This window comes from Podarcis tiliguerta, assembly GCF_965153285.1.
Source record: "Podarcis tiliguerta genome assembly, chromosome: 3".
Classification (NCBI taxonomy): Eukaryota; Metazoa; Chordata; class Lepidosauria; order Squamata; family Lacertidae; genus Podarcis; species Podarcis tiliguerta.
In genome coordinates this window covers 12,304,740-12,331,228 of record NC_139536.1, presented here as the reverse complement: position 1 = coordinate 12,331,228, position 26,489 = coordinate 12,304,740, and the positions used below count along the sequence as shown (strand labels likewise).

Genomic DNA, 26,489 nt, shown 5'->3' with positions numbered 1-26,489 from the left:
GTCAAACTGGAAAAGCCTCCCCATTGTCTTTTCCTTCACAAATCCTGTCTTAAGGGTATGTCTCTGTTTGAATAGGGTGTGAGCCTGTGACATGGCCCAGGAACTAAGTATTTATCATTACAAAAGACTGGCCAGGGTCCCCAGGAAATCCAATCGAGTATCCTGCCAGACAGGAGATAAACAACAAAAGAAAAACAACATTTACATGTTCTGAGGGGTGGTCTTAGGTTACACCCCTTCTGTGATGTATGCATGATGTTTCTGGGGGTGGTCTTGATCTACAGGGTGGCAATTTCAAAAGTCTTTATAAGGCCTTGCACGCCATTTTTCTGGGTCCTCCTCCTTTCCTGCTTGTGGCGGGAGCACCACGTTGCAACAGATCAATAAAGATCAAGCTTACTAGGTGCTTTGCTTCTCAATATTTTCTGGTTGGCCTCTGTTATTTTCTCCTACCAATAGGGAACCTATGTAAGGACTCTATATGGGCTCTTGGATACCCCATAAGGGAAAAGGACAATTTTTTATTTACAACATACTTTAATAAGTTAAGCGCAACTTACATCGACCCAACCACCTTGCAAGAGGAGAGAGCTGGAAACGTTTATTAAAAAAAAAAATCCTCAAGCAGGAAACAGGTGTTTACTCATCATTTCTCAAAGGCACAAGACTGGCCTTGAGCTGAAACATTTCGTGGAGAAGGGGAGCTCCATGGAGCTGTGAAATCTCTGCATTCAGGGCCTAGCCTGGCTGGCTGAAGGCCCATAAAATGTGTTTTTGCATCCTGAGAAAACGGAGAGGCTCTTTGGGAGCCTGGTTTCCTACGCTCGGGGTTTTCATAAAATGCCACCAGCCCAGCCTTGGGGGAATACTTTGCCAAGACGGATTCAGAAGGCGAATTCTGTAAACCCTGAGGAAAACTTAGTTCTGTCTCCCCAAGGCCTGTGCAGACAACTAACACTATACATCCTCCCCACAACGGTCAACTGACGTCTTGTTTTAATTTCCGGCTTTTGTTGTATTTGTCTTTTTTATGTATCCTTGTAAGCCGGCTTGGTATTTTTATGTGACACACAGCACTACGTAATATGTTTGGAGATATAACACGGCAGCTTCGCTCCACCGCCTCACAAACTGAACATTTCCCTCACGAGCTGGGAACGCACTGCGCATGCTCCGGTGGGAATGCGGCCGCTCCACACAAAACAGCGCCGAACGACCGAACGCCGTCCGTCGCCGGAGGGGGAAAAGGCGGGAAAACTAACCTTCGCGAAATTTTCCGGAATGAGCCGAAGACGGGCGGAGGCGAGGGAAGGGTCGAATGCTTTGCTCGCCTCCGTTCCACTCCCCCGCCCGCTCCTCGGTCTTTTACCTCGCGCCGTCTCCCCAGGCAACGCGCAGGCCGAGCCTGCCCCGGATGTTGATCCTGCTATTTTTTTTCCTCCCCGTCTCTTTTCCTTTAAGAACGGGAGGGCGTGGCCAACTGCCAGCCGTAGTGACAATGCGGGCTTCCAATTGGAACGTTTGGATGAAGTGCATAGAGAAACTAAATGTAAAGAGTGGCACAAACACATGGCAATGTGAGGTTCCGTGTTACTGTTTTTAAAAAATTCTTTACAGCGCCTGCGGGTAACCTGCGGCTGAACTACAAATCCCAGCAGTCCTAGCAAACATGACGGCGACAAAAGGATACGAGGTGCCAGTGGTTTTCTGCACATCTTAACAGTCTTGAGTGGGAACCAGCTGCTGCGACTAGTGGGCGCCTCTTCATTTTTTTACAATTGGATTAAAACCGACGCGGCGGGGAACTGCGGGCCTCTGCGCGCCATAGAGAGGCGCGGACAGAGCGGCCCGCGAGACGGCCGTTGGTCCGTTCGTTGGGTTTCAAAGGGCCAGGAAGTGACGCAGACTTTCAACCAGCCAACCACCCTTCCTTCCGGAAGTAGACGTGGCCGGCTTCCCTGGGCGTCCGATGTTTGGTGCCTGTGGGGGCGCCTGTCGCCCGCGCCGGGCTCCACCACACGATGGAGCGGCGAGGGCAGCGGCGGTGTCGGGGGCCGGCGGCGGCGCTGCTGCTGCTGGTAACCATGCTGGGGGCGAAGGCGGTGGCCGGGGCAGGAGGAAGGTCGCTCCCTCAGTTCAGCGACGACGTCCCTTTCCGAGTGAACTGGCCGGGCATCGAATTCACCCTGGTAGGTGACCGGCCTGAGGGGAGGGAGGGAGGGCCAGGCGGCGATGAGGAGGGGGGAGCGGGGAAGAGGCCGGATCCAGGGGTCCAGGCCGGAGGGAGCTGGGTCCCCTTGGGGTCATCTAGTCCAACCCCCTGCAATGCAGGAATCTCAACTGAAGCACCCATGATCTCTGCTTTAAAACCTCCAAGAAAGGAGAGCCCACCACCGCCCAAAGCTGGCCGTTCCCCTGCCGAAGAGCTTCTACCCGGCCGGGGTAATGCAATTTCCACGGCACTTTGCTTGTATTTAGCCGAGAAACAGCTGCTATATTAATAATAATAATAATTTTTATTTATACCCCGCCCTCCCCAGCCAAGGCCGGGCTCAGGGCGGCTAACAAGCGATAATAAAAACAAGTTGAATGAATACAACTTAAAAACAAGATTAAAATGCAACATTAAGTTATTGAAACATTAAAATATTAAAAGATGACATTTCAACATTACTCAGATGTGAGGGTGCAGGGTTTGGTTGGTTTCTGTTTTAATATAAAAATAGGCCAAAGAAAACTTCAGAGAACTTTATAAGTGTTTGCACTCTAATGTAAAAAATGGTGCCATAACGTAAAATGACTCTTTAGGAATAGGTGAGCTCTTGATTTCAACAGCTTGTCTCCAAGAGTATCCAGAACCCCTACTGTGAGGCAGAGGAATGAAAAGAGCTTCCTCATTTAAAGTCTCCTTTCTTGGAGGCAGGGAAAGAAAAAACAAAAACGAGTTTGCTGCCTCTTCTACGTGAAGGCCCTTAAGATATTTGAAGACTGTCTCTTTCTCCGGGCCTCATAAAAGTCTTGCCGAAACCGAAGGGGAGTTTGTAGTCCTTCTCTCATCCGCTTTGCCTGCAGCTGCACGATAAATACCTGGGGATAAGCACACAGTTTAAATAAAGAGCAGGAAGGGCGGGTGGAGAGTGCAGCACACAAGGGACACAGCTGTTCATATTGAAATGCAGGGTCTTGTCTTTTCTTTTTACTCATGACCCTGAGATCCAGCAATGGTGGGGCAAAAGACACATCCTCAGAATGAAATAACCTTGAGCTTACAGCCCTTCCACACACACACACAAAAATCAATTTCTGGTCACCCTCAAGGTTGTCTTTCTTTCTTCCTTGGCAGTAGTATAACTTATGGGAAGAGAGTACTTTTTGTAACTATCATTGCGAGTAATGATTGCTGCAGGTTACCCAGAGATCAATCATTAGGCTGTATTCTATCTTCTGCACGTCCGTCTTTAAAGAAAGCAATTGTGGCGGGTTTGATTTTGAGGGGACATCACAAATTAATGAGCAGACTTTAGTGTTCTCCAGGCACAGAAGGAATCCAGGAGAATTCGAAAACGTGCTCCCTAATTAGTGATGTTTCAGTTGGCCCTTATAAATAAGTTTGCTGTGGCTTTTTGAATCTGTTGTTTCCCTTGATGGACCCGTACAGACACCGATGATTTTTCTGGCAGATGGTAAGTCTTGTCAACAGCTGTTACATGTTATAACCAAGATGGAGCCTTCCAGAAGATGGTGAGGGACAGGAGAGGATCAAGGGTGCTGTCATCTTCATGTCCTGTTTGTGAGCTCCCTAGATACAAGTGATTGGCCACGGTTTGGAACATGGTGCTGATTCTCATGAACCTTTGATGTGATCCTGCAGGATGCTCTTATGGAGAGACTACTCTCATTGAGAGCAGACCAAGAATGCTTGTCCTTCAGCATCTGCTATACCGGACTATTGCAGCCCAGAATGGGATGGCTCCATGTGGTTATTTGGGTTGGGAAGAGATAGACTGTGGTCTACTGGTGGAGCCACTGGCCAATCTCTAGTGAACACGCAGCTGTGTTTCTTCCAAGGATTGCTCAACTACATGTACCTCTCAGGGCATTTCTTTTGCTATTAAGCAAGAATGCACGCCTAAGACTGCTTAATGCAGATCAGATATAATTGTCATGACAGGTAGAGTCTCCTTCTTTGGAGGTCTTTAAGCATTGGCTTGACAACCATATGTCAGGAGTGCTCTGATGGTGTTTCCTGCTTGACAACCATATGTCAGGAGTGCTCTGATGGTGTTTCCTGCTTGGCAGGGTGTTGGACTCGATGGCCCTTGTGGTCTCTTCCAACTCTATGATTCTATATTTACTCTTGGTTTTGTTCACTTAAAATATGTGAGTAGACCACAGGGGTTCCTGTTAAGAAGTAAAAGAAGACTGCCCAATATTTTGTTCTCGTAAATCACTTTGAGTTCACCTTTCTGGAAAAAAGTGACTAATAATGTCTTCTCATCCCTTACCAGTAAGTACTGGTAACTACATGCTCAGACAGTATAAATTTTGACCATTTTTGAGTTACAGGCAGCTCTTTCTGCAAAGGAATATTGGGGGAATTTTGAGGGGTGAATTTTTAAAAAGAGGCCTTGACTATGGCAAGAATGGACATCGCTTAAGTGCAGGGCAGAGAGAGAAGATAACACCATCAGTATTGTATTGATTGTGTAGAAGCTATGAACAGCTGAAAGAGGGGAAAGAACTTAATGTATTGGAAAATTAGCAGTGTTGTTGCTGTGCTGAAGGGGGAATTTACAAGATGGTGTACAGCAATTAAATCATTAATGTTTGTAAGAAGGGAAATGATTAAAATTGCATGGAGTTAAACAGCATTCTACATAACCATAATTGCAGGCCGTACTGGACCAACAGCCTGATTTGTTATAAAGCAGCTTCCATGTCCCTTCCATGTTCTTATGCCGTGCAGTTATGACAGCCTACAAGATATGAAGACTGTTGAATTGAGTGAAGCAGGTTAAGTTATTATTCAAGCAAGTTTACTACACAAATAACTCTGCTCTTGTGAACATTGTGGGTGGAGCTTCTAGGAGGTTAGCTCTCTTCTCTGATATGAAAAAGCTGCAGCTTGTGTCTTCTAGTAATGAAGAGGGACAACTTTCTAGAAGTCCCTCAACATTACATTGCTCAAAAGACTGCTTGGTAAGCTGGTGGCAGTGACGCTCCACAAATTCAAAGACTCTCGAACCATAGCTTTGTAAAGGTGACTTGAGCAAGCTAATTCTACGAGTAACTCAGAAAGCGCTACGGTTGAATTTTAAATGATGCGTATATTTATTTATCTATGTTTGATGTCTGCACTAATAGGCATTTTAATATGTTTGCAGTGGCCTGTGGCCACAAGCAATAAACACAGATTGCATTGAAATACTATTTTAGTAACTAGTCAGCAGGCCCATTTAAGACTACATTTTAATATTTGCTTACATTCTTTCTTTTTAAGCCCACTGCTGGGGTTTTGTATAAAGAAGATCATTATATCATTATGACAACTTCAGAAAAAGAAAAATATAAGTGTATTCTTCCGATGTTAGCCAGTGGAAATGAGGTAAGTTCTGTGTCTTCTCTCTCTCTCTTAAAGCAGGAGTTTCTACAGCAACTAACAGAATATTCCCATGCATATCTACTCAGAAGAAAGCCTCATACGCCCAGATAAAAATGTGTGGGATTATAGCCTAAATTTATGTATAAAATATACCATCACCTTTCTATAAAATATTTAGGATGTGTTAAATACGTTAAAAACACAACATGGTAACCAAAAAATCTTCAGTGTGTTTGTCTTGAGAGAGCACACGCAATTGGCTGTGACAAAACAGGCAAATTAATTTTGGGGTGACTTTGAATGGAAGCTTCATTTTTAATGCCCCTTGGAACAACTTGAACAAGAGGATCTCTAACATATCCTTTTGGAGCCATGGTCAGAGCAAGGAGACATTGGGCAATTCAGTTGGTGTTGATGCATAGATACATTGAATTTGAGTATAAGCTTGAGCCCAGACCAATACCTTTGGAACAGTCAGTCCAGATAGAACTGCTTTCCTTTTTAAGGAGGCTTCCAGTGGGTTAGTCTGAATTATTTTTCATTGATTTCCTTATTGTTCTTCTTCTTCTTCCTTGAAGCTCAGGATAAGTAAAAGCTAACCTTCAAACCATACAAATTGCAAAGACTCATAATACAATTAAAATTGCAGCCAGTTAATAGCCACTTTATAGCAGTAGCAGCAAACAGACTCTCAGCAGCAGTGCGGCAATTAACCATTAAATGCCTGGCAAAATAAGACTGTTTTAAGGTGGTGCCTAAGTGCCACTACTGTAACCTTCAGCAGGGAGTTCCCTAAAGGGAGGCCCTGCCTCACCTCACCACCCCACAGGTCTCTCTCAGCAGCAGCAGCACAAGCAGGTCCTCCCCTGCAGAACTTATCACGTACCTTAGGAGCTCCTTCAAGTGCTTGGTTTCCAAGGTCATTTAGGACATTGTACACCAGTGCAAATACCTTGAATTGGTTTAGTGGCTTAGAAATCCCATGATTGGAGCAGTATGCTCCATCCTCATTGCTCCAAGTGGCAGCCTGGCAGCAGCATTCTGCAGTACCAGCAACCTCTGGACCATATTTGAGGGCAATTCCATGCAGAGCATGTTGCAGTAGTCCAAACGAGATTATTCAAGCGGATCACGCCAGGCTGGCCCAGCCAATGAGTGGCCAGAGGTGGGCATAAGCAATCCTACGCCACAGATTACCGTATTTTTCGTTCTATAGGACGCACATTTTCCCCTCCAAAAATTAAGGGGAAATGTGTCTGCGTCCTACAGAGCGAATGCAGGCTGCGCTGCTAAGCCCAAAGCCAGAACAGGAAGACGGAGCACTGCAGAGCGCTCCGTCTCGCTGTTCTAGCTTGGGGATGGCTGCGCGCAAAGCCTCTCCAGGGCAGCGGGGTGCCTTCACCCCGCTGTCCTGCAGAAGCTAGCAAGGCTGTTCCCAAGCCAGAACAGAGAGACGGAGGGGTCTGTCTCGCTGTTCTAGCTTGGGGACGGCTGCGCGCACAGCCTCTCCAGGGCAGCGGGGCTCCGTCTCGCTGCTCTAGCTTGGGGATGGCTGTGTGCAAAGCCTCTGCAGGGCAGCGGGGTGCTGTGCTCCAAAGGCTTCAGGCTAGCAGCGCTTCCCCCCACTGCCAGCCCCACAAGCTCTGATGAATGTACCTTGAACGCACCTTGTTTTAGAGGGGGAGAACAAGAAAAAAAAATTTCCCCCTGTTCTCCCCCTCCTATGGGCCGGTGCGTCCAATGGAGCGAAAAATACGGTACCTGGGTCTGCGACAATAGCTTTAGGTTGAGGACTACTTTTAATTACAGCGGTACCTCAGGTTACAAACTTAATTCGTTCCGGAGGTCCGTTCTTAACCCAAAACCGTTCTTAACCGGAGGCGCGCTTTCGCTAATGGGGTCTCCCGTGCCGCCACCACGCAATTTCTATTCTCATCCTGGGGCAAAGTTCTCAACCCAAGGTACTACTTCCAGGTTAGCGGAGTTTGTAACCCGAGGTGTTTGTAACCTGAACCCTTTGTAACCCGAGGTACCACTGTACTTGTATATTTTAAATAGATTGTATATATGTATGTAGTTTTATTTCTATCAATGTTTAATGGGTTTTTATTGATTTTTTAAAAAGTTTTTAGCAATTTTTGTTTTTATCTGTAAGACACTCTGAGTCTACTTAAGGGGGAAAGGCAGAGTGTATATGCATAGATTAATAATAATAATAATAATAATAATAATAATAATAATAATAATTTTAGTAATTGTTATTTATTAATAATAATCCCAAGCTGCTATTACTCATAATTTGATAACCTGAATTATTGAGAGTATTAAATTGATGTTTGTATGTTAGTTGCTGTCTTGCATTTGCCTAGCTGTGGGTGTGGGGAGGAATGAGTTGTGGTTTTGTAAATTGCTTGGAGCAGATGTTCACTTAGGCAGGATACAGATTTAATTATGCATACATGTGCATTGGAATTCATATAAAGACACATGTTTGTCTTGAATATACTTAATGGTATTATTATATCTTATGGCCTTAAGCACAAAAAGATGTGTTACTACTCTGCAAGCCACTATAAAACAGTGTTGTTCCAGAAATACTGGCACATAAACAATAAGTTAATGAATTTGAATATCTTTTTCTGTGTACACGCGCGCGCACACACACACTTATATATGTGTGAGAGAGCAGAGAGGACACATTCACATCAACAATAAATCAGCAGAATCGAAGGAGCTACTGTATTTTTCCGTGTATAGCATGTATAAAACGTCCCCTATTTGAGGGGACTCCAAATTAAGAAAATGAGGGGAGATTGCTGAGCTTTTGGGGGGGGTAGCCCAGAGTTGCTGAGCTTTTGGGGGGGTTGACGTAGATCTCTTACATGTCTGACCTTTGCTGCCACTCACACTCATTGCAAAAGCTGCCTGTCCACTCACCAGCAGAAGCTGCCAAACACCCGCCCAATTGCCGCAGCAACAGCCAATCAACACCAGCCATTGCAGCAGCCACCAATAACACGCCCAATAGCTGCTGACAATCTCTGGCTTGCGGCAGCAACCAATCCCATGTCCCCTCTATGCACTAACCGTGTATAAGACAACCCCCATTTTTAAACATCATTTTTAAATTAAAAAAAACCTCATCTTATACACAGAAAAGTACATTACTTAGAATTATGCAAGTGGCTTGTGGTAGCTTGGTAGAATTTTTTGCAGTAGAAATTCCCCTTGGTTTCAAAAGCAGTTTTCTGTAGTGATGAGAAGCATAAATCCTCTTGGATCCATAGAACTACTTCTATATTTCTGTGGGTCTTGGCCTGTGTGGTTTCTTTTCCAGGGCTTTTAAGAAAACCAACGGGACGTTTAAGCATATGGTGTTGACAACAAGTAATTACTGCAGGAACCATAAATATAAAAACTATTTGGGGATTAAAGCCTTTGTGTTCTGGGTCGTATATGTCAATTTTTTAAGGGACTTGCAAAAATAAATGAATGTACCTAGCTCTGTGTCCCTCCATGTAATAGTGACATCCAGCTGTTCTCATTTTAGGAGGAAGAAAAGGACTACAAAGGGCCCAGCCCTGCAGAATTGTTGGAGCCTCTCTTTAAACAAAGCAGCTGCTCTTACAGGGTATGTCCACTTTGAATTTGAGGCAAAAGGCTCCAGATCCTGACATCACAATTGTAATGGTTCTAGGGGTTGCTCGTGCGTAAGCCGGTGCAAACACCTGGCTGGATTGCCTGAGTGAACCTTTTCTGTCCGGACGGCCACTCACCCGTGGCTGTCTCAATCGCTGGCAGAATCCGTCAGTGGGCATTTCTTAAACTTCTTCCAGCAAAGAAGCTCTTTGACGCCTAGTCTCCTCCTACTCTCTCTGCGCGAAAGCCTTCTGCGCAAGGAGGGCGGAGGACCTCTACTCTCCCCGCTGGTCCCCGGCAAGGAGACATGGGACCCCATCTGCCCCCCTTCTCCACTGGTGCTATGCTGATTCTCTTCCCCAGAAGATGGGCTGTCTCTCCCAATCCCGGGACGCTCTCCGGAATCCCTCTGGATTTTGCTCTCTCCCTCCGGCACTGATGGCAGTTCCCTGACAACTATATATGCTATAGAGTAGATAAGCTCAGTAGAAGCGCATGTTTTATTTCCAGTAAACCCACCAGCACCACACAGACACATTGCTGTTTCTGTCTGGCGCCAAATTTTCCTGTAAGTTAGTGGGCGTTATGGATGCCCAACCATGGACACAATTGTGACTTTAAAATGGAAATTATTGTTTTTGAATAATTCCAACTGATGCCTGTTAACTGAATGAATACAGGGTGGGAAATGTGTTGTGTAGCGTGTCTGCCTATGTCCTTTGGAACTGAAAGAGTTCATTAGACCAGCTCATTTAATTCGGGGCACTGATAGATTATGGCGATGTTAAGCAGCCGTGGGGCGCTGCATCACACCAACCCGAGCTCAAGAACCAAGGGCTAACCTGGAGTGAATTCCATAGATACCTGAGAAATTTCCGTCTCAAACAGAGTCTCCGATTACATCTTGCAGCTACTTTTTCCTTTCTCTTTTCATTTGCTTGCAATGGAAACGCAACACATTTCAACATGTCCTGAGTCCTTGAAGGGAGGGCAGGCTGCAAATCTAAATATTCTTACCCATCCATTTTGTTGACGTGTTCCCTTATCGCAAGAACAGCCTTGAGTACCGTTTAGTAACCAAGGATTATCTAAAGGACTTCCGGCATGGTCTGAAGTAGCGAGGCCACTGCTCATAATGCAACTTAATGGAGACCAAAGTTTATATAGGAAGGGCTGGAGTTGGTTTCAGTTCTCTGCATGATCCACAGATTGCAGTGGGAATGTTAAAGGCATTGCACTGAAGCTCATTCCGTGGTTGTCGACTTTGACAAAACCGGTTGGTTGACATTTCCCTTACATAAAGACTTCCTTCGTTACATTAAAACAATGTTGACATCACCATATATATATATATATATATATATATATATATATATACCCCAAACATGCAAAAAAACGAAATGCTTTTGCTGTGAAGCTATAATAAATAATCACCTCTCATGATTGTCATTTCACTTGGGCTGCTGCTTTGTTTTTTAAAAAATAGATTTGCCTGTACTGTGTGTGCCAGTTAATGCCAAATATATATCTCTTTAGATTGAATCCTATTGGACTTATGAAGTTTGTCACGGCAAACACATTCGTCAGTATCATGAAGAGAAGGAAACTGGGCAGGTATGTCTCATTAAAACTTTGGTCCTCAAGGGTAAAATAAAGCTTTTTTATTGTTTTTTAAAACGTTTTTATTGTTTTGTTATTGTGACAACGATTGAAGCATTGGAAGAGAAACGGTTGTTGTAAAACAAAAAAGTGAAGATGTATGTCTTTTCTCTCTCTTTTTGTGTAGAAAATAAATATTCAGGAATACTTTCTTGGGAACGTGCTACACAAGAGCCCGATACTTGATCCAGGTTTGTTATTTTGCCTTTAAATTTCAGTGGTCAGGAAGAAGATGCCATCCATTCACTCAACTCGCTAGGGAAAGCACTGTGTAATTTACCCCATTGCTCACCAACAATCAGCACCATCCAAACATTCAGTGTGAAGTTTGAGAAGAGCCTAAGCACACATAGCACATACAATGCTCAGCTCTCACTTTTTGGGATTTAAGACTACACAGATTTGACCTCTGTGTGCTTTCTATCCCCCTCCCCCTATTATAGAGCATGGTCAAACATCTTGTCCAAGCCATTCATGTAAGTCAAGTTCAAAGGCAGCTTAAGTGCAGTTGGGTGCAGTTCCGCTTGCCGCTGGGTTTATAGGGATTGAGCAAGAAACTCTTCTGTTATATCTGCACAGGTCATGGCACTTCAAACACGGGGCTATTTTCCTACCATCTGAGACTGAAAATAACCCCAACATGGAGAAACCAAGTCCTCCTTTAAATCTTGCCTGAAAATGTCCCCCTTCCTCATTCATGCTGTTCAGTATTCACAGGCTGGCATGTAGCTTATATTTGAATGGCAGTGTCGGATCTGTCAGTCAATACTGGATTCTTAAGTCAGATTTATATCCAGAGAGTGAAAGGTCTGTTGAGATACAGAATCTTTGTTTCAGCAGATTTGCTTCCTGGCTCTGTATTGGTTTCTATATAGCAAACTGTGACTAAAATGTGATTCTTGTCCTGCTTGAAATGTATTCCAGAGCAAGAAGAGAAGGAAAATGAGAAAGACAGCGCAAAAGAGGCAAGTAGGAAAAGGTTGCCTTTGCTCTCCTGCTCCGTGATCAGTTTAATTCATATCTGTATCTAGATCAGCCTTCAGCAAGCTAATGCCATTGAGATGTTTGGGTCTGAAGCTCCTCATCAGCCCCAGAAAAGGCTGGTCTAGATTGTTGAAGCTCCCTGTCTCTTTTTGAAGTTGATGTGTTCTTCCTTTTCTTGCAGATAATATTGTATGATTCAAGTCTGTTTCTATTAAGGGAAAGCGACTGTTTTTATTAGCCCTGATGCTATACACTGCATTGCCAGATTAGGTTGTCTTTTGTTTTTCCCCCCCTGCGAGATAGTTTCTACCACGGCTGCAGAGCAGAAAATCCACTGAATGCAAAGTAGACATGCTAAAGAAGAATTCGCATTTAAGCAAACTTAGTAGCCACCCAAAGTAATACTTCCATTTTCCTTATTTTATTTTGCTAATATAGATTCCTATGAAAAATATAGAAGGGCAGATGACCCCATATTATCCCATTGGGATGGGAAATGGCACGCCTTGTACCCTGAGGCAAAACCTGCCCAGATCAAGTTCCGTCATGTATGTCTGCCATCCTGAAGCCAAGCATGAAATCCTTTCAGTGGCTGAAGTTACTACATGCGAATATGAAGTGGTCATTTTGACCCCTCTCTTATGCAGTCATCCTAAATACAGGTAAGGAATTCAGGCCAGGTCAGGCCTTCTAGTAGCCACCTGGAACAATATTTTCTGAAGAGTTCCCTTTCATTCACTCTCCTCACAGAACTTTCATCTGTTAACGTAAGGGAGGTTCCAGGCTGAACATCACACAAATTTGTACATCATGCTAAATCATGCAGAGGCTGGAACAAACCTTGGACTCATGCACTCTCCTCTCCTGTGCAGCCGAAGCGAGTCCTGCAGCTGCAATTTTATTCATTTACGCTGAATCTCTGCTTGTGTTTTGTGTGCAAGCCAGGGATTGTGATTTATAGCCAACTCTCATTAGTGCAATCAGCCAGCTTCAGAAGCCTCTGTTGGAAGTTGGCTTGTTCCGAAAATGACCACTGTCTGTTATAAGGCGCAATTCCTGATTTACACAAAATCAAAGAGAAATCAAAAGTAAATACGGCTAAGGCAGAGGTTAGCGTACGGGTCCATGGCTCTCTTAGCTCATCCTATCTTGTATTATTGAACTAAACCATGTTCTAGTGTGACATTAAGTGAGTTATGTTACCTGAGACAGGCTGGCTACCAGAAGCGGCATTTCTGTATTAGATTATCTCTTCCCCTGTAAAAATGTTGGATAACCTATCAGCATTGCAATATATTCACCTGCTGTGCTTCTTTGCCTCAGTTCCACATCCTGGGTGCAAGTACAGAAAAATACACAGGGTGTTGACATTATGACCCAAGAGCTCCTACCTATAATGAGAGAGAGGGAAAAAACTTGACATGGGGTTCTGTTTACAGTGGCAACCCTATGTTTGGTGTAATGTGTAATTCTGTCCCCAGAAACCTGGTGTAGATATGAGCTTTCTAATATTAGTGTGAACCAGGAAGTAAAAATGATCTTTTAGATTTATTTATTTTTTGGAAAAACTTGCAGGCACAGAGCCTTTTAGCGTAATGGCATCACAATGGTGGATCAGTTAAATTTCTTTTTTAAAACAGTTTTGATTTTCTTAGTATATGCTATATTGGGGCCACAAAACCTTTCGTGCGGGGGCTGTGCGTGAACCGCCCCATGATAAAAGTTCGCTGTTGTTTGCACAGGTTCAGAGCGTCCCCCGTGAATGACATATTTTGCCAGTCGCTGCCAGGAGCCCCACTTAAGCCCCACAACTTGCAAAAACTGGAGCAGCTGGAGCAGGAGCACCAGCAGCAACAAGAAATGATGAAGCCGCCTTATAGAAGAGGCAAGGAGGTAGGAGCCCAGAGGCGTATTGCTGATGACACAAGGGTGGAAAATCCCACTATTAATCGACCCTTTCTGGATGGCAAGGCTTGACTGCTGCTGGGGAATTCTGCTACACAAAATTCATGCTGGGATTTCAGTGGCCCGAAAGTGGTGGCCTGCTTTCTCTCCCCACCCCCCGCCAAACAGGTTGCCCAGTTCTGCTCTGACTATCTTAACCTCATTCAGCAACCAGTAGTGTCTTTCATGCTGCAGCTATTCAATCAGTCTATTAAAGCTAGAAGAATTGTGTGATCACCAGCTACCGCAACAATTTAAGGCTGCTGTGCTATTCTCACATACATTTGAGATTGGTTTAGAAGTCTCACAAGCCGCACGTCTCACATGGTTGTGGCTTTTTGGCCACACTGTGTTACCTTCCCTCCCCCCTTACCTGTGTGATATGTGTGAAGCGTGTGAATCTGCCAACTGAGGGTCAGTGAGCATGCAGTATTCAGCCTGCATTTGACCGTGTGTGCACATTAGTGCACGTCACAATACATCCATTAATCCTTGACATAGAATGTGACTCTTTCTTTGCGTTCTGTAGCAGACTAAGAGGGTTATCCTCTCTAAAATCAAATGCCCAGTACCATCTAAATCTGCACATATTTTAATTTCAGGAAGAAGTGAATTCAGCAAAGGAAGAGAAGTTTTCCTCCTTCCACAAGCCAGTTGCCGTCGGAACGCCACATCTGTTAACGGTTGGAACGACACACATTTCCAAACTGACCGATGATCAGCTCATAAAAGAGTTCCTTAGCGGGTCTTACTGCTTTCATGGGGTGAGGAATCAATTCTATGCACAATTCAAAGTGTTGGTGCTGACCTTTAAAGCCCTAAACGGCCTCCGTCCAATATATCTGAAGGAGCGTCTCCACCTCCATCGTTCTGCCCGGACACTGAGGTCCAGCTCAGAGGGCCTTCTGGCGGTTCCCTCACTGCGAGAGGCCAAGTTACAGGGAACCAGGCAGAGGGCCTTCTCGGTAGTGGCGTCTGCCCTGTGGAACGCCCTCCCATCAGATGTCAAAGCGATAAACAGCTACCTGACATTCAGAAGACATCTGAAGGCAGCCCTGTTCAGGGAAGTTTTTAATATGTGACATTTTAGTGTATTTTTCATCTTTGTTGGAAGCCGCCCAGAGTGGCTGGGGAAACCCAGCCAGATGGGCGGGGTACAAATAATAAATTATTATTATTATTATTATTATTATTATTATTATTATTATTATTACTGGGCTCTACTTCACACGTGTGTTTTGCCTTCTCCCTCCCATTATTTCTCTTGATTCCACCCAGAACCCCAGTCCTGTTAACTTTTGTATTTTGTCTTCCTACAAATGTTAAGCAAAGCAGAGCAGTAAAGAGTGTGGGTCTCAGCTTGGACCTTGGAAGTGTACCTGCTCCCCACCCCAGTCTCAAAACTCCTAACCGCGCTCTCATGTTATATCTAGCCTTTGTACGGAGATCTGAGGCTTAGAAACATACATTGACTTGTGTTCGCTTTTTTAAAAAACCTGGATGGGTGTCATGTTTGCTGGAAGCAACTTGGATTGCTTGAGTTTTATTGCCTTCTCTTCTTCCTAGGGTGTTGGCTGGTGGAGGTATGAATTCTGCTATGGCAAGTATGTGCATCAGTATCACAAGGTGCGTAGAAACAGCCATTGGAAGATTCTGCCACTAGGTGGCCACATACAGCTTTTTAACATCAAATTTGCTGCCGCACAGAAAAGTTCTTGAAAGCAGGGCTGCAGAGTTAGTAAAATTCATTGGCGCCTTTGCTTCTGCTGCTGTGTTTTATTAGGGCGCTGTGCAAAGGGGTTTGGGGAACTTGCAGCCCACCAGGACATTTTGGGCAGACCCATGCCCACCTGCCTTGCACGTGAGGGCAAGGAAAAGCAGGGCTAGGCTAAAAAGCGCTGCCTGCCAAGCCTCACCGCGCAGTCTTTTCCCAAGTGCCCAACTACCAGCTGGATGTGTTTGGCATTTGGGAAGCACTGAGGGCATGCATTGCAAGTAGATAGATAAACTGTATTCGCATTAGCCAACGACCATAGCAACATAAAACAAGCAATATATACAATTAAAAAAACAACAGTGGGTAAAAAGGACAATCAAATGACCAAGATTATTGTTCAGATAGTGGCCCTTAATCTCATTGCACCTTTGATAAGCCTAGCAACCTTGGCTGTTGTCTGATCATTTTGATCTGAATGCATTGCAACTAGGGCTGGGCAATATCTGGTTTTCTACATCGCGATATATCACTGACTAAGCATCGCAATACAGTCCTACCTCCGCTCACGTATCCCTCTGCCTATGTAAACTTCAGGATGCATAAGCGACAAACCCAGAAGTGCTCTACTGTGTGCAGAAGTGGTCCCTCCGGTTGCGGAAACCTCAGGATCTGACTGGAGCTCCGAAACTGATCCCGTCCGCAACCGGGGGTACCACTGTATACTGAGATTTTGCAATGTCTGAAATACGTATGGAGCTATGTAGAGACATTGGCTGGATTCACGGTTTTCCCCACATTGTGATTTTTGTGTTCACACACACACACACACACATCATGATTTGCAATATATTGCCAGGTCAAAATTATGAAACCGATATCACGATACGGACTTTGAACCAGTTTTGGACGATATATCGCCCAGCCCTAGTTGCAAGGTGCTTTGCACAGTGCTTCCAACCAGCTGGTGGTCAGCGCTTAGAAAGCATTGTGCAAGGGACTTTGAAAGATCTCTGTCACATGACAGCGTTGTGACTTCAGGTGATTGACAGGTTGTGGTCCCACCCACCTGCCAACATTTGAAGTGGGGGAGACATAAAGATATGGCCCACTGGGCTGGAAAGTTTCCCCATTCCTTTTTAAAATCATTTTTTCTTAATAGTTTTCAACATAAAATAAAAATCACACTAATCTAGAAAAGAAAAAAAAGAAGAATAAAGAAAGGAAGGAAATGAAGAGAAGAACAGGAGGAAATTGCAGAGCCCACTCTGAAAATTTAATCTTAACCTTTATTCCACATGCAGAAGCGTGAACCCTCCTAGCTGTCACCTGGGAGCTTCCGCCTCTTCCCCCAGTCTCCCTCCCTAGGAGATCCTCTCTGTCCTGCCTCTCACCCATCTTCCTCTTCCTCTTCAATCCATCACTTTCCTGCATGTTTCTTCCTTAGTCCAAGAAATACAGTGGATGCTCGGGTTGCGAACGTGATCCGTGTGGGAGGCACGTTTACAACCTGCAGCGCCACGTGTGCACACGTGCGGGTCACGATTCGGCGCCTCTGCACATGTGAAAAGCGCAATTTAGTGCTTCTGCGCATATTCGAGCACCGAAACCCGGAAGTAACCTGTTCCGGTACTTCGGGCTTCAGCGTAGTGCACAACCCGAAAACGCACAACCTGAAGCGTCTGTAACCCAAGGTATGACTGTAATGAAAGTTTCCCCATTCCTGTGCTAAACAAACACATGAACAAGGGAAGCTGCCCTGTGCCACTGAACCTCTGGCTCATCTAGCTCAGTGTTGTGCACTGACTGGGAGTGGTTCTCGAAGGCTGCAGACAAGAGCCTTTCCCTCCCCTATTGGGAGATGACGGAGACCGAATCTGGGGAAAGCTTTACCACTGAGATGCAGCTCCAGATCACCCTCTTTGCTTCACAGTGCCATCCCCAAGTTCAGTGATATTGGGGCAGAAAACGTTTCACGATATGCTTGTGATTGTCAGGCATTTCACGACAGCCCTAAAACCCCAAATGGTCAGAACTGAAGCTAGTCTGCTTTTTGCATGTGATGCACACATAGGAAGTCTTCCTATAATGGCACTCAGGTTGCAAAACACCCTGTTCTAGCTCTGACCCTGTAATGGTCTCATGCTATGCAGAAGGAAGTTGTGTTCAGGGAAGTTTTAAATGTGTGACATTTTAATGTATTTTTAATCATTGTTGGAAGCCGCCCAGAGTGGCTGGGGAAACCCAGCCAGATGGGCAGGGTACAAATAAATTATTATTATTATTATTATTATTATTATTATTATTATTATTACTACTTTTGATGATAGCTCCTGGGATCAAGGAGCAAGTTTTCATCTGCATTTGGATGCAATTGGACAATTATTATTATTTATTTATTTATTTATTTATTTATTATTTGCAAGCAGCTCTGGAGAAGGGCTGTAGCTCAGTAGTTGATCACATGCTGTGCAAGCAGAAGTTCCCCAACTCCTCCAACTCTAGTGTGAAAAGACTTCCATCTGGAGCCTTGGAAAGCTGCTGACATGAAATGTGTAGGGCAGCTTAACTGGAGAAATGCAGAAGTGCCCTCACACAGCTCCCATTCATTTTAATGGGACTTGGCAGGAGAAGATTCTGCTGCACGTTCTCTTATTTATTTGTGGCTATCTGACTGTGAAAGGGACGCAGGTGGCGCTGTGGGTTAAATCGCAGAGCCTAGGGCTTGCCGAGCAGAAGGTCGGCGGTTTGAATCCCCGTGACGGGGTGAGCTCCCGTTGCTCGGTCCCTGCTCCTGCCAACCTAGCAGTTCGAAAGCGCGTCAAAGTGCAAGTAGATAAATAGGTACCGCTCCGGCGGGAAGGTAAACGGCATTTCCGTGCACTGCTCTGGTTCGCCAGAAGCGGCTTGGTCATGCTGGCCACATGACCCGGAAGCTGTACGCCGGCTCCCTCGGCCAATAAAGTGAGATGAGCGCCGAAACCCCAGAGTCGGCCACGACTGGACCTAATGGTCAGGGGTCCCTTTACCTTTTATCTGACTGTGAATTTAAGTTCCCTTCTCTATAGAAAGCCATCAGCAATTGTGCCTATGGACAAGCCTCCATTAGGTGAATTTCATCTCTAATAGTTATGTTTTTATTCACTGTCTTGTTAAACATTGCAAAATCACATTTTATATTTTTTTAAGTAGTTTTGCAGTATCAGGCTATTTCAGTGGAGTTTCTTTCCTGAGAGCATGAATATTGCTTCTTGAAGGATTTATGAGTTTGAGTGAACCAAGTTCACTTCTTATAATATAGCCACTTGCCATTATACAGATTCAGCACATATCAAACAAATCTTACCCATTTGAGTCTCGGAAATCATGACAAAGAATAAAACATTTAAAATAGCGGATCGTGCAAGAAGAAAGGGGCTCTTTGTATCATTTTCGTCTCAGTAACAAGGAGAATTGTTGTCCTCTTTCAGGATAAAGATAATGCCAAGACGACCATAGTTGTGGGCACGTGGAACAAGGAAGAACACCTTCAGTGGGCGCAAAAAAATGTGGCCAGAGCATATCACCTCAAAGACGATGGTCTGCAAACAGTGAAGTATGCCTGAGTTGGTTTTCAGATAAAACCTCTAAGATGGGGCTTGCCTCATCATTGCAGTTTGTCCTTAAAATCAGTTACATAGCAGAATTGCTTTCCAAGTCACCAATGCTTACTGTGTCCAGCCTTAGTCTTGAAATTAAAATCTTGAATCCATCCCATGCTTTTTAAAAGTCCAGACTCCCCTTCACTGGGCCAGCAGGCCTAAAAAGGTGTGAGGAGAGGACCCATCTACTTTATAAGAAGCCCTGCCGCGATGCCATTTTTTTACAGAGCACTCCACCTGTTTCTCAGCTGGCAAAGGGCCTTCTTGGTAGTGGTGCCCGCCCTGTGGAACACCCTCCCATCAGATGTCAAGGAAATAAAAAACTGACTGACTTTTAGAAGACATCTGAAGGCAGCCCTCTTTAGGGAAGCTTTTAATGTTTGATATTTTACCGCTTTTTAAATTATTATTAATATTCTTTTGGGAGCCGCCCAGAGTGGCTGGGGAAACCCAGCCAGATGGGCGGGGTACAAATAATTTATTTACTTATTTATTATTATTATTATTTTATTTTATTATGCTTGGGAGGATGTGATTTAATCCTGCACTGGCTGTTCACCCTGTTCCCAGTAGGGAACAAGACTGTACAGCCAAGGCAGAATTTAATCTCTGCTCATCCTCTGATGAGTGAGGATTAAAGCCCTTTGCAAAAGCTCTTTTTGAAGCAGCTGGTGCTTCTCCTTTAAGCCAGCAAGCCAGTGGCAGCAGCAGGGTAGAGCGGAGAGTCTTCTCCATCCCCCTGCTACCACTGCCTACACAGTTAAAGGAGAAGTACAAGATGTTTCAAACAGCATCTGCCCCCCCCCCACACACACACAAAAAGACGCCACAGCAACAGGAAGGTGATCCTGCTTGGTCTGGATGCCATCACAAGCTCTCTGTGGGGAGTTCTTGCACACATCCAAACCCAGCGCTAGGAATCCCCTTCCTGAATCACCTGATGCAACACCATGGCAATCCTGCTTGGTCCAGGTGTGTGAGAGGGCTCTCTGTAGGAATGTAGCAGACAGCAAAGCTAACAGGAAGGCTTTTTTTCCCCCTTTGAAAGCAAGGCGGGGGGAACTGCCCTTTAGTAATGTCTTGCTGCCTGCTATTTGGTTTGAAGGACCTGGCCCGTGGAACCAGAAATGTTCCACACTCCTGCGCTTGGGAGACCGAGATTCTGATCCCTTTGTGATCATTTGGCTGGTCATTATTTCCCATCCAGATCCGCCTTAACAGTTTGTTGTAAGGGTAAAACGGGGGGGGGGGGGGATTTACTGATTTTTGAGTTCCTTTGGTATTTCCAAGCTCAGAAGAAAAATGCCTTCAAGTGTTGGACATTGTGCAAGCGTCAAATTCCAGAAGGGAGCACACAAAATTCAGCCCTTTTTGTTATTTTTGCTTGGGCGCGTTGTAATACTTGCATAGGTACCAAGTAGTGAGTTGACTTGAGCTCTTAACGTTTTAACTGACCAAGCTCTAATTTTGGGACTTTCCGGCAGAATGGTGTCTCACTACTACGGAAACGGAGATCTTTGTGACTTGACTGACAAACCTCGACAGGTGACAGTGAAATTGAAGTGAGTTGGCCCCCTTAAAAATTATCCTGTTCCAGGCTGACTTGATTTATATGCTTTGACCTAATGGAAAGCTCTAAAAATGTATCCAGCTGTACTTTTAAGGAACTGCATGACTGTATCTTTACTAACTGGGCACAATCCTGAGATCTTCTTTAAGTATGCCCAAAGGTTTGCCTCTGCTCTGCAAGGGATTTTAATTATTTCCCCGCTTCAGATAACTCCGCGCTCAGAAGCACTTTTGCTAGAGAATGCCATGTCTGCTGCTCAGAGTGATAAAAATCTCAGCCATCTTCACTAGATAGTGAACCCTAACTGAGCAGTCTAGTGTCTGCTAAGTGTCCATCCCTGCCTTGTGTTTTCCTGGAGAAACAAGCTTCTGTGTGTGTTTCTCTATGCCTGCTCTGCTGGCTTCACAGCATCCCCAACCCATCAACTTTTACGTATCTGCCTATCTCTGCTTAAACCAGGGGTCGGCAAACTAAGGTCCACGGGCCGGATCAGGCCCAATTGCTTTCAGGATCCGGCCCGCGTACTGACTGTCTGTGGATCGGCATGAGAATTCTGTTCATTCGAGCTGTGCCATTTTTTCCCCTGCACCATTCCATTCCACACACACACCGCAGTGGCTGCTCCTCCCTCCCTCCTCCTGGCTTCTACCTACCCTGCCTAGAGGAGGAAGGGGGCTGGCTGAGCGCCATTTTAAGCAGCCCCTCTCCAGAGCCAGCCCTTTCACACTGCTCATCTTCCGTCCGCCGCCGCCCTGTGGGTCAGAGAGCAGAGTGGACAAGATCTCTCTGCCTACCTACGAGAAGCTCTGAAGAAATGAACCTAGGCTGCCAATTCTCGTAGTAGACCAGTATAAAGTAAGCAGCACATAAGCAGCACACCCTGTCTAACTCCTGTGCGTAAAATTACTGACACTCGTTTGATCAAACTTATCCTCCTTGATATCTAACCCTTGAGCGTAACATCGCCGACACTCTGTTTGATCCAACTTACCTTTGTTGATATCTACAAGAGCCTGGCTAAAGGAACCTTTAAAGACTGAATCTTCCTTTTGGACACAATTTTAATGAGTTTCTGTTTGTGGCTTCTGTAGTAGATCTTGTACATGGCTCTCTCAATTTTTGGATTATTAATATAAGATTTAGAACGTAGAATGGTTTTTTAGTGTTTTGTGTGCCACTTATGTGCTGCTTACTTTATACTGGTCTACCCACAAGAAGCAGCAGTGGTGGTGGCAGCGGCAGCCCCTGGGAGGTAAGCGCTGGGGGTGGGGAGGAGGACTACTAGCCCCCATCGTCTCTTCTACCCCCCCCCCCCCCCGCCCATGCTGCCTCTCCAGCCCGCCACAAGGTCTGAGGGACAGTGGACCAGCCCATGGCTAAAAAAAATTACCGGCCCCTGGCTTAAACCGATACATTCATATACCAACACCAGGAAATGTCACACAGAAGTGTGACATCGTGCCGGTATTTCACCCAAGCCTTGCACCGCCTTTAGGGTTTCTTCACAGACTTGGCACATCCTTGGCACTGGGCATTAGTCTGTTAAGCAGCCATTGTTCTCTAGGTGCCAGTCTCCCACTAACATCTATTTCTGTCTTAAGGTGCAAAGAATCTGATTCTCCTCACGCAGTCACTGTCTACATGCTGGAGCCTCACTCCTGTCAGTACGTCCTCGGGGTATGTATTTCTGACCTTGCTGCTAGCCCCGCTGACCTCTAGGAAGACACTTTTTTCTCTGCAGAAAAGTGCATTTCACTTACAGAAAACATGGAAGCTTTGAAACAGAGATTTCAGTTTCCCCTCCATCTGTGAGACGAGCATTTTATTTTCTACAAAATCTTCCTTCAGGACCCAGTGGCGAGCCTTTCTAAAGTGCATATTGGGGCAGTGTACTGATCCTACCTATGAGACAGACCCTCAGTTCTGGACTCGCTGTTTTCCAAGAGCTTTTATTTATAGGCCTAATTGGAAGATAATGGCTCCAGATTGATCTAAGAGAGCTCATTAAAGCCATTTTCTGTGCCCTTCTTCAAGGGCGCCGGAGTGGTCTTTAAAGGCACTTTGCATTTCAAAATCAGCAGAGAGGCTCGCTAAGATGCTGCTGTTTTCGATTCAGATTCTCTTCACCTCATGCGATGCTAAGCCCAGTAGCCTTCGTGCTTGAGAAAGGGTTCAAGAGTCGAGGTTATTCTGATGATAGAAATAATGAGAAATCTGTTGGCAGGAGTAATGTTTTTGTCAGGAACGTTCTGATTAGACCTCACGCTGGGAGAGTTGAAAGGCAGGCTTAGGTTTTGAGATGCAAATGTCCTCTCTGTCTTTTCGGTTGGGCAAAAGTTGAGAGAAAATGGTTTTGGTTTTTTCAAATGCTAAGAACATTGGGCACAACCCAACCAAAAGTTAAAGACTTGGAAGGCCTTACTTCTTTAAATGGGAGAGAGGTGTGTGCAGATCTAGTGGGGTGTTTCAGATGAAATAAGGTTCTTCATTATATTTATTTATACCCTGCCTTTCCCCCTGACGGGACTCAATGATTTTTGTTCCGCTCTCCCCACCCCCTGCCACTGAGAAAAGAAAAATCTTCTCCAAAACGTTAGTGGACTCTTTGAAACAGTGGCAATGGGGAGACACAAGGGGCTCCTGAGAGAAGAGGGAATGGGCCAAAATTGCCTCTCCCCTCCACTTTCTGCTCATGACATCTTGACATCTTTCCGCAGGGCCTGCAAGACAGAGCTGTTCCACCAGGCCTTTGGTCAGGGTGCAGCCTGACTCCCTCCTTTGGCAATCTTTACAAAACTTTAGTTTATGGTTGCCATCAATTTTGAATTTGATCTTAATTAATTTTTTATAATGTTTTATAATGTTGCACTATTTTAGTGTTGTTAGCCGCCCTGAGCCCGGCTTCGGCTGGGGAGGGCGGGATATAAATAAAAATTATTATTATTATTATTATTATTACTATTATTATTATTATTTATTTATTATGGAAGCCACCTCTGGATCTGCCAGTGGAGAGAGATGCACAAGAAAATGCAAGTTTTGGTTGGGCCATACCTTTTAACGTTTTGTTTTCTTATGAAAGGCTTGGAAGTCTGGATTCCTTTGAAGATCTAAAAATCCGAACCCCTCCCAACTCTGGTATAGGAAAGGGAAATAATTTTGTGCTGGGTTGGCATTGTGAGATAAATGCTCAGTAATAATGACGAGCGTGCAAAGGGCTTTGGGTAAGGCTGCTTGCCTCGTTGCTGCCCAAAGGCCTGCCACAGAAGAGAGTGTGTATAAAGCACATTAGCAAACCTAATTCCAAACATTGCAAGGACCCTGAGTGGAGCTCAAGGAGAATGCCGTGCCTTTTGAGGTCCTGCTAAATTAGTGTGAAACCCACATCCTGCCAGAGCTGTGGACAGATTTCATTTCATTTTCTGGTGCTGGACTTGCCTTTTTCCTACAGGAAAGGATGGCAGCTGTTTGTTCTTATACGGGGGAAAGTTTAGGGTTGCCCTGTCCCCAGGTGATAACAGTCTTTCATCTTTATAGCTGGTATCTGCATAGCGTCATTCTGGCTTCTACAGATGTTTCTATGGAATATAATGTTATGGTCTGCCATAAAATTGAAATAAAATAACATACGTGTCTCTGCTCCAAGGAACTTAAAAGTGCTCAGAACCATAAGCTGCAAGAGACTGTAGAACTTCCTCTTTCTTTTTTAGGCATTTGTTCATTCCAAATTCTAAAAGCGAAGACACATCTTACATTAAAATAGCGCCCATAAATTGTCTGCTTGCAATCATTATTCCCTGCAGTTGAAGTTCTGTATGCTGGCTGTTAGTAAAGCAAATGGCTGGCCATTATCCTGCACATCATCATTCCAAAATGTAACCCTCCTCATTTTTTGATAAACTGAGTACCTGCCATTATTTCTTCTTCGCCTTCTGTCAATATTGGGTCAGTTTTCCAACATATGCCATGACTCAAGCGCTTTGTAATCCGTTCTGTCATAGAAGGTAGGTTTGATGTTGTTTTCTTCCTCCCATCTGATGCTTATCCTCATTGTTTTGTGTGTGTATTTCTCCCTTCAGGTGGAATCGCCAGTTATCTGTAAAATTTTGGATACAGCAGATGAAAACGGAATGCTTTCAGTGCCTAGCTAATAATAGCACGTGGGATTCCTTAAAAGTTCGGGGCCTTGAAAGCCGACGAAGGAGCACACCACTGGGACACTCCACTCTGAACCAACGGCAAGGAGAAGGACCGGAAAGACCTCACCAGCAAAGAGCTACTATCATGAACCACTTTGTGAATATTATATGTATATAAGAGGCTATTGATAAACTTTTAAAAATTAAAAAAAAGAATACCTTATCTTGAAGAACTTTTTCAGTTGCCCTGTAATGTGGAGCAGAGTCTGCTTTTCCCCCCTAAGGCGTTGCAGTGTCTGTTCAAGTGGAGAAATTGTCACTCTCAAGGAAAGAGTGGTTCCCCAATTCCCTGGAAGGGGGATGAGAATGAAGCTGGGAACATCTTCTACCCTTAATCTTCTGGGAAACGCAAGTAAACTGCTGTTTCTAACATGAGTAAGCCAAGCCGCGGTTTCTGCTCAAACGATTACCAAATGCAAATCCTGGCTGCTGCAGAAGAGTTTCCCAGCGGCCTCTATCAAATCATGTAGCCTATTATGACATTCCTTCACTTGGCGGAGGAACGCAAGCTCTGCACCTCTCCGCCTGCCATCTGACAAGGTGGGGGAGCTGTTGGCCTAGGAAGGCAGTGGGGGTGGTTGTTTTTTTTGTCCTGTTAAAACACGGACTCAACCTCACACACATCAGAACACCTGTTGCAGCCTCTCTGCTTGTTTCAGGAAACGCCCAGCTTCAGAAAAAGGGCTCCTTCAGGGCTGGGTCTCCTGGACTCAGCCGTTAAGGTGCACTGATGTCTTTCAACTCAAAATGGGAAAGCACCCAGTTCAGGAGGGAGGGTAGGAGACCAAGCAGAGCCGGGTTCCTTCCCAACTGGAGCAAATGAGCCACAGGCTGGTCACCCTGCCATCGCCACCGCTCTGTGGTTGGAAGTACGTGTGTGAGCTTTGAAATGAAAGCAAGCTACCCTGGAGCTTATATCTTGGGCCCAAAGGCAGAGAGAGTGTTAAACCTGTTCCGTTTAGCCATTGAGCAGCGCGCTTTGCCAGAGGATGCTTGCCTCAGATGACATGTACCTGGTAACACCTGTCCTCTTAAGGTCGCCTTCCTCCCCATCTTGAGCTATCAGGGAAGTACCTGTAAGTCTGCTTGCTTCCCTTCAGTCTTGTCAAACCACCAAGCGGGTGAGCCTGTGTGTTCTCCAACCATTGAATGACTGGGAGGTGGGCCTGTGTGTGGAGCTCTGAGTCCCTGCGAATTTTTTTGTTTTGGTTTTAAATAGAAATATTGGGTTCTCCTGCCCTGTCCCTTTGTCTGCTTTGCCACCCGGTACACCTGCATGCAGAGTATATGCCCTGTTCCTAAAAGAGGTGGGGAGATGAACGGTGTTGAGCATTCCTTGCATAGGTATAGAGCCATCCTGCTTTTGAGGGCGGCGAATTATACAATGTGGACTGATCACCCGTGTGGACCTTTGCTGGGAGGGTGCTGTGTGATGAGTGGAGAGCCTGTAGCCCTCTGGGTGCTGTTGGAGTATTATACCTCTCCCAGCATTCCTTTTGCCTCACGTTGGGCAGAAGATTCCTATATTACAGGGGTT

At 45.1% G+C, this 26,489-nt stretch overlaps 2 protein-coding genes across 6 annotated transcripts in view; one reads left to right on the top strand and one right to left on the bottom strand.

The window, feature by feature from the left end:
• ASB3 (ankyrin repeat and SOCS box containing 3) overlaps window positions 1-1,408 on the bottom strand; it is a 44,910-nt gene extending 43,502 nt beyond the window's left edge. Inside the window, exon 1 of one of the 5 annotated variants that reach the window (XM_083432669.1) lies at window positions 1,263-1,408. The gene's annotated coding sequence lies outside the window, so the exon portion shown is untranslated. Of the gene's footprint in view, window positions 1-560; window positions 1,158-1,262 lie in introns of those variants that run through there. The other 4 variants (XM_083432668.1, XM_083432672.1, XM_083432673.1 and 1 more) reach the window with 4 other exon arrangements.
• Window positions 1,409-2,019: 611 nt separating this feature from the next.
• On the top strand, window positions 2,020-25,125 carry ERLEC1 (endoplasmic reticulum lectin 1). The gene is made up of 14 exons (XM_083432685.1): window positions 2,020-2,189; window positions 5,501-5,605; window positions 9,153-9,233; window positions 10,778-10,855; window positions 11,028-11,091; window positions 11,825-11,865; window positions 12,323-12,546; window positions 13,627-13,777; window positions 14,431-14,592; window positions 15,395-15,454; window positions 19,013-19,137; window positions 20,668-20,745; window positions 22,355-22,430; window positions 24,833-25,125. The coding sequence occupies exons 1-14, from the start codon at window positions 2,022-2,024 to the stop codon at window positions 24,902-24,904; spliced, it is 1,485 nt and encodes a 494-aa protein (XP_083288811.1). The 5' UTR covers window positions 2,020-2,021; the 3' UTR covers window positions 24,905-25,125.
• Window positions 25,126-26,489: the final 1,364 nt, after the last annotated feature.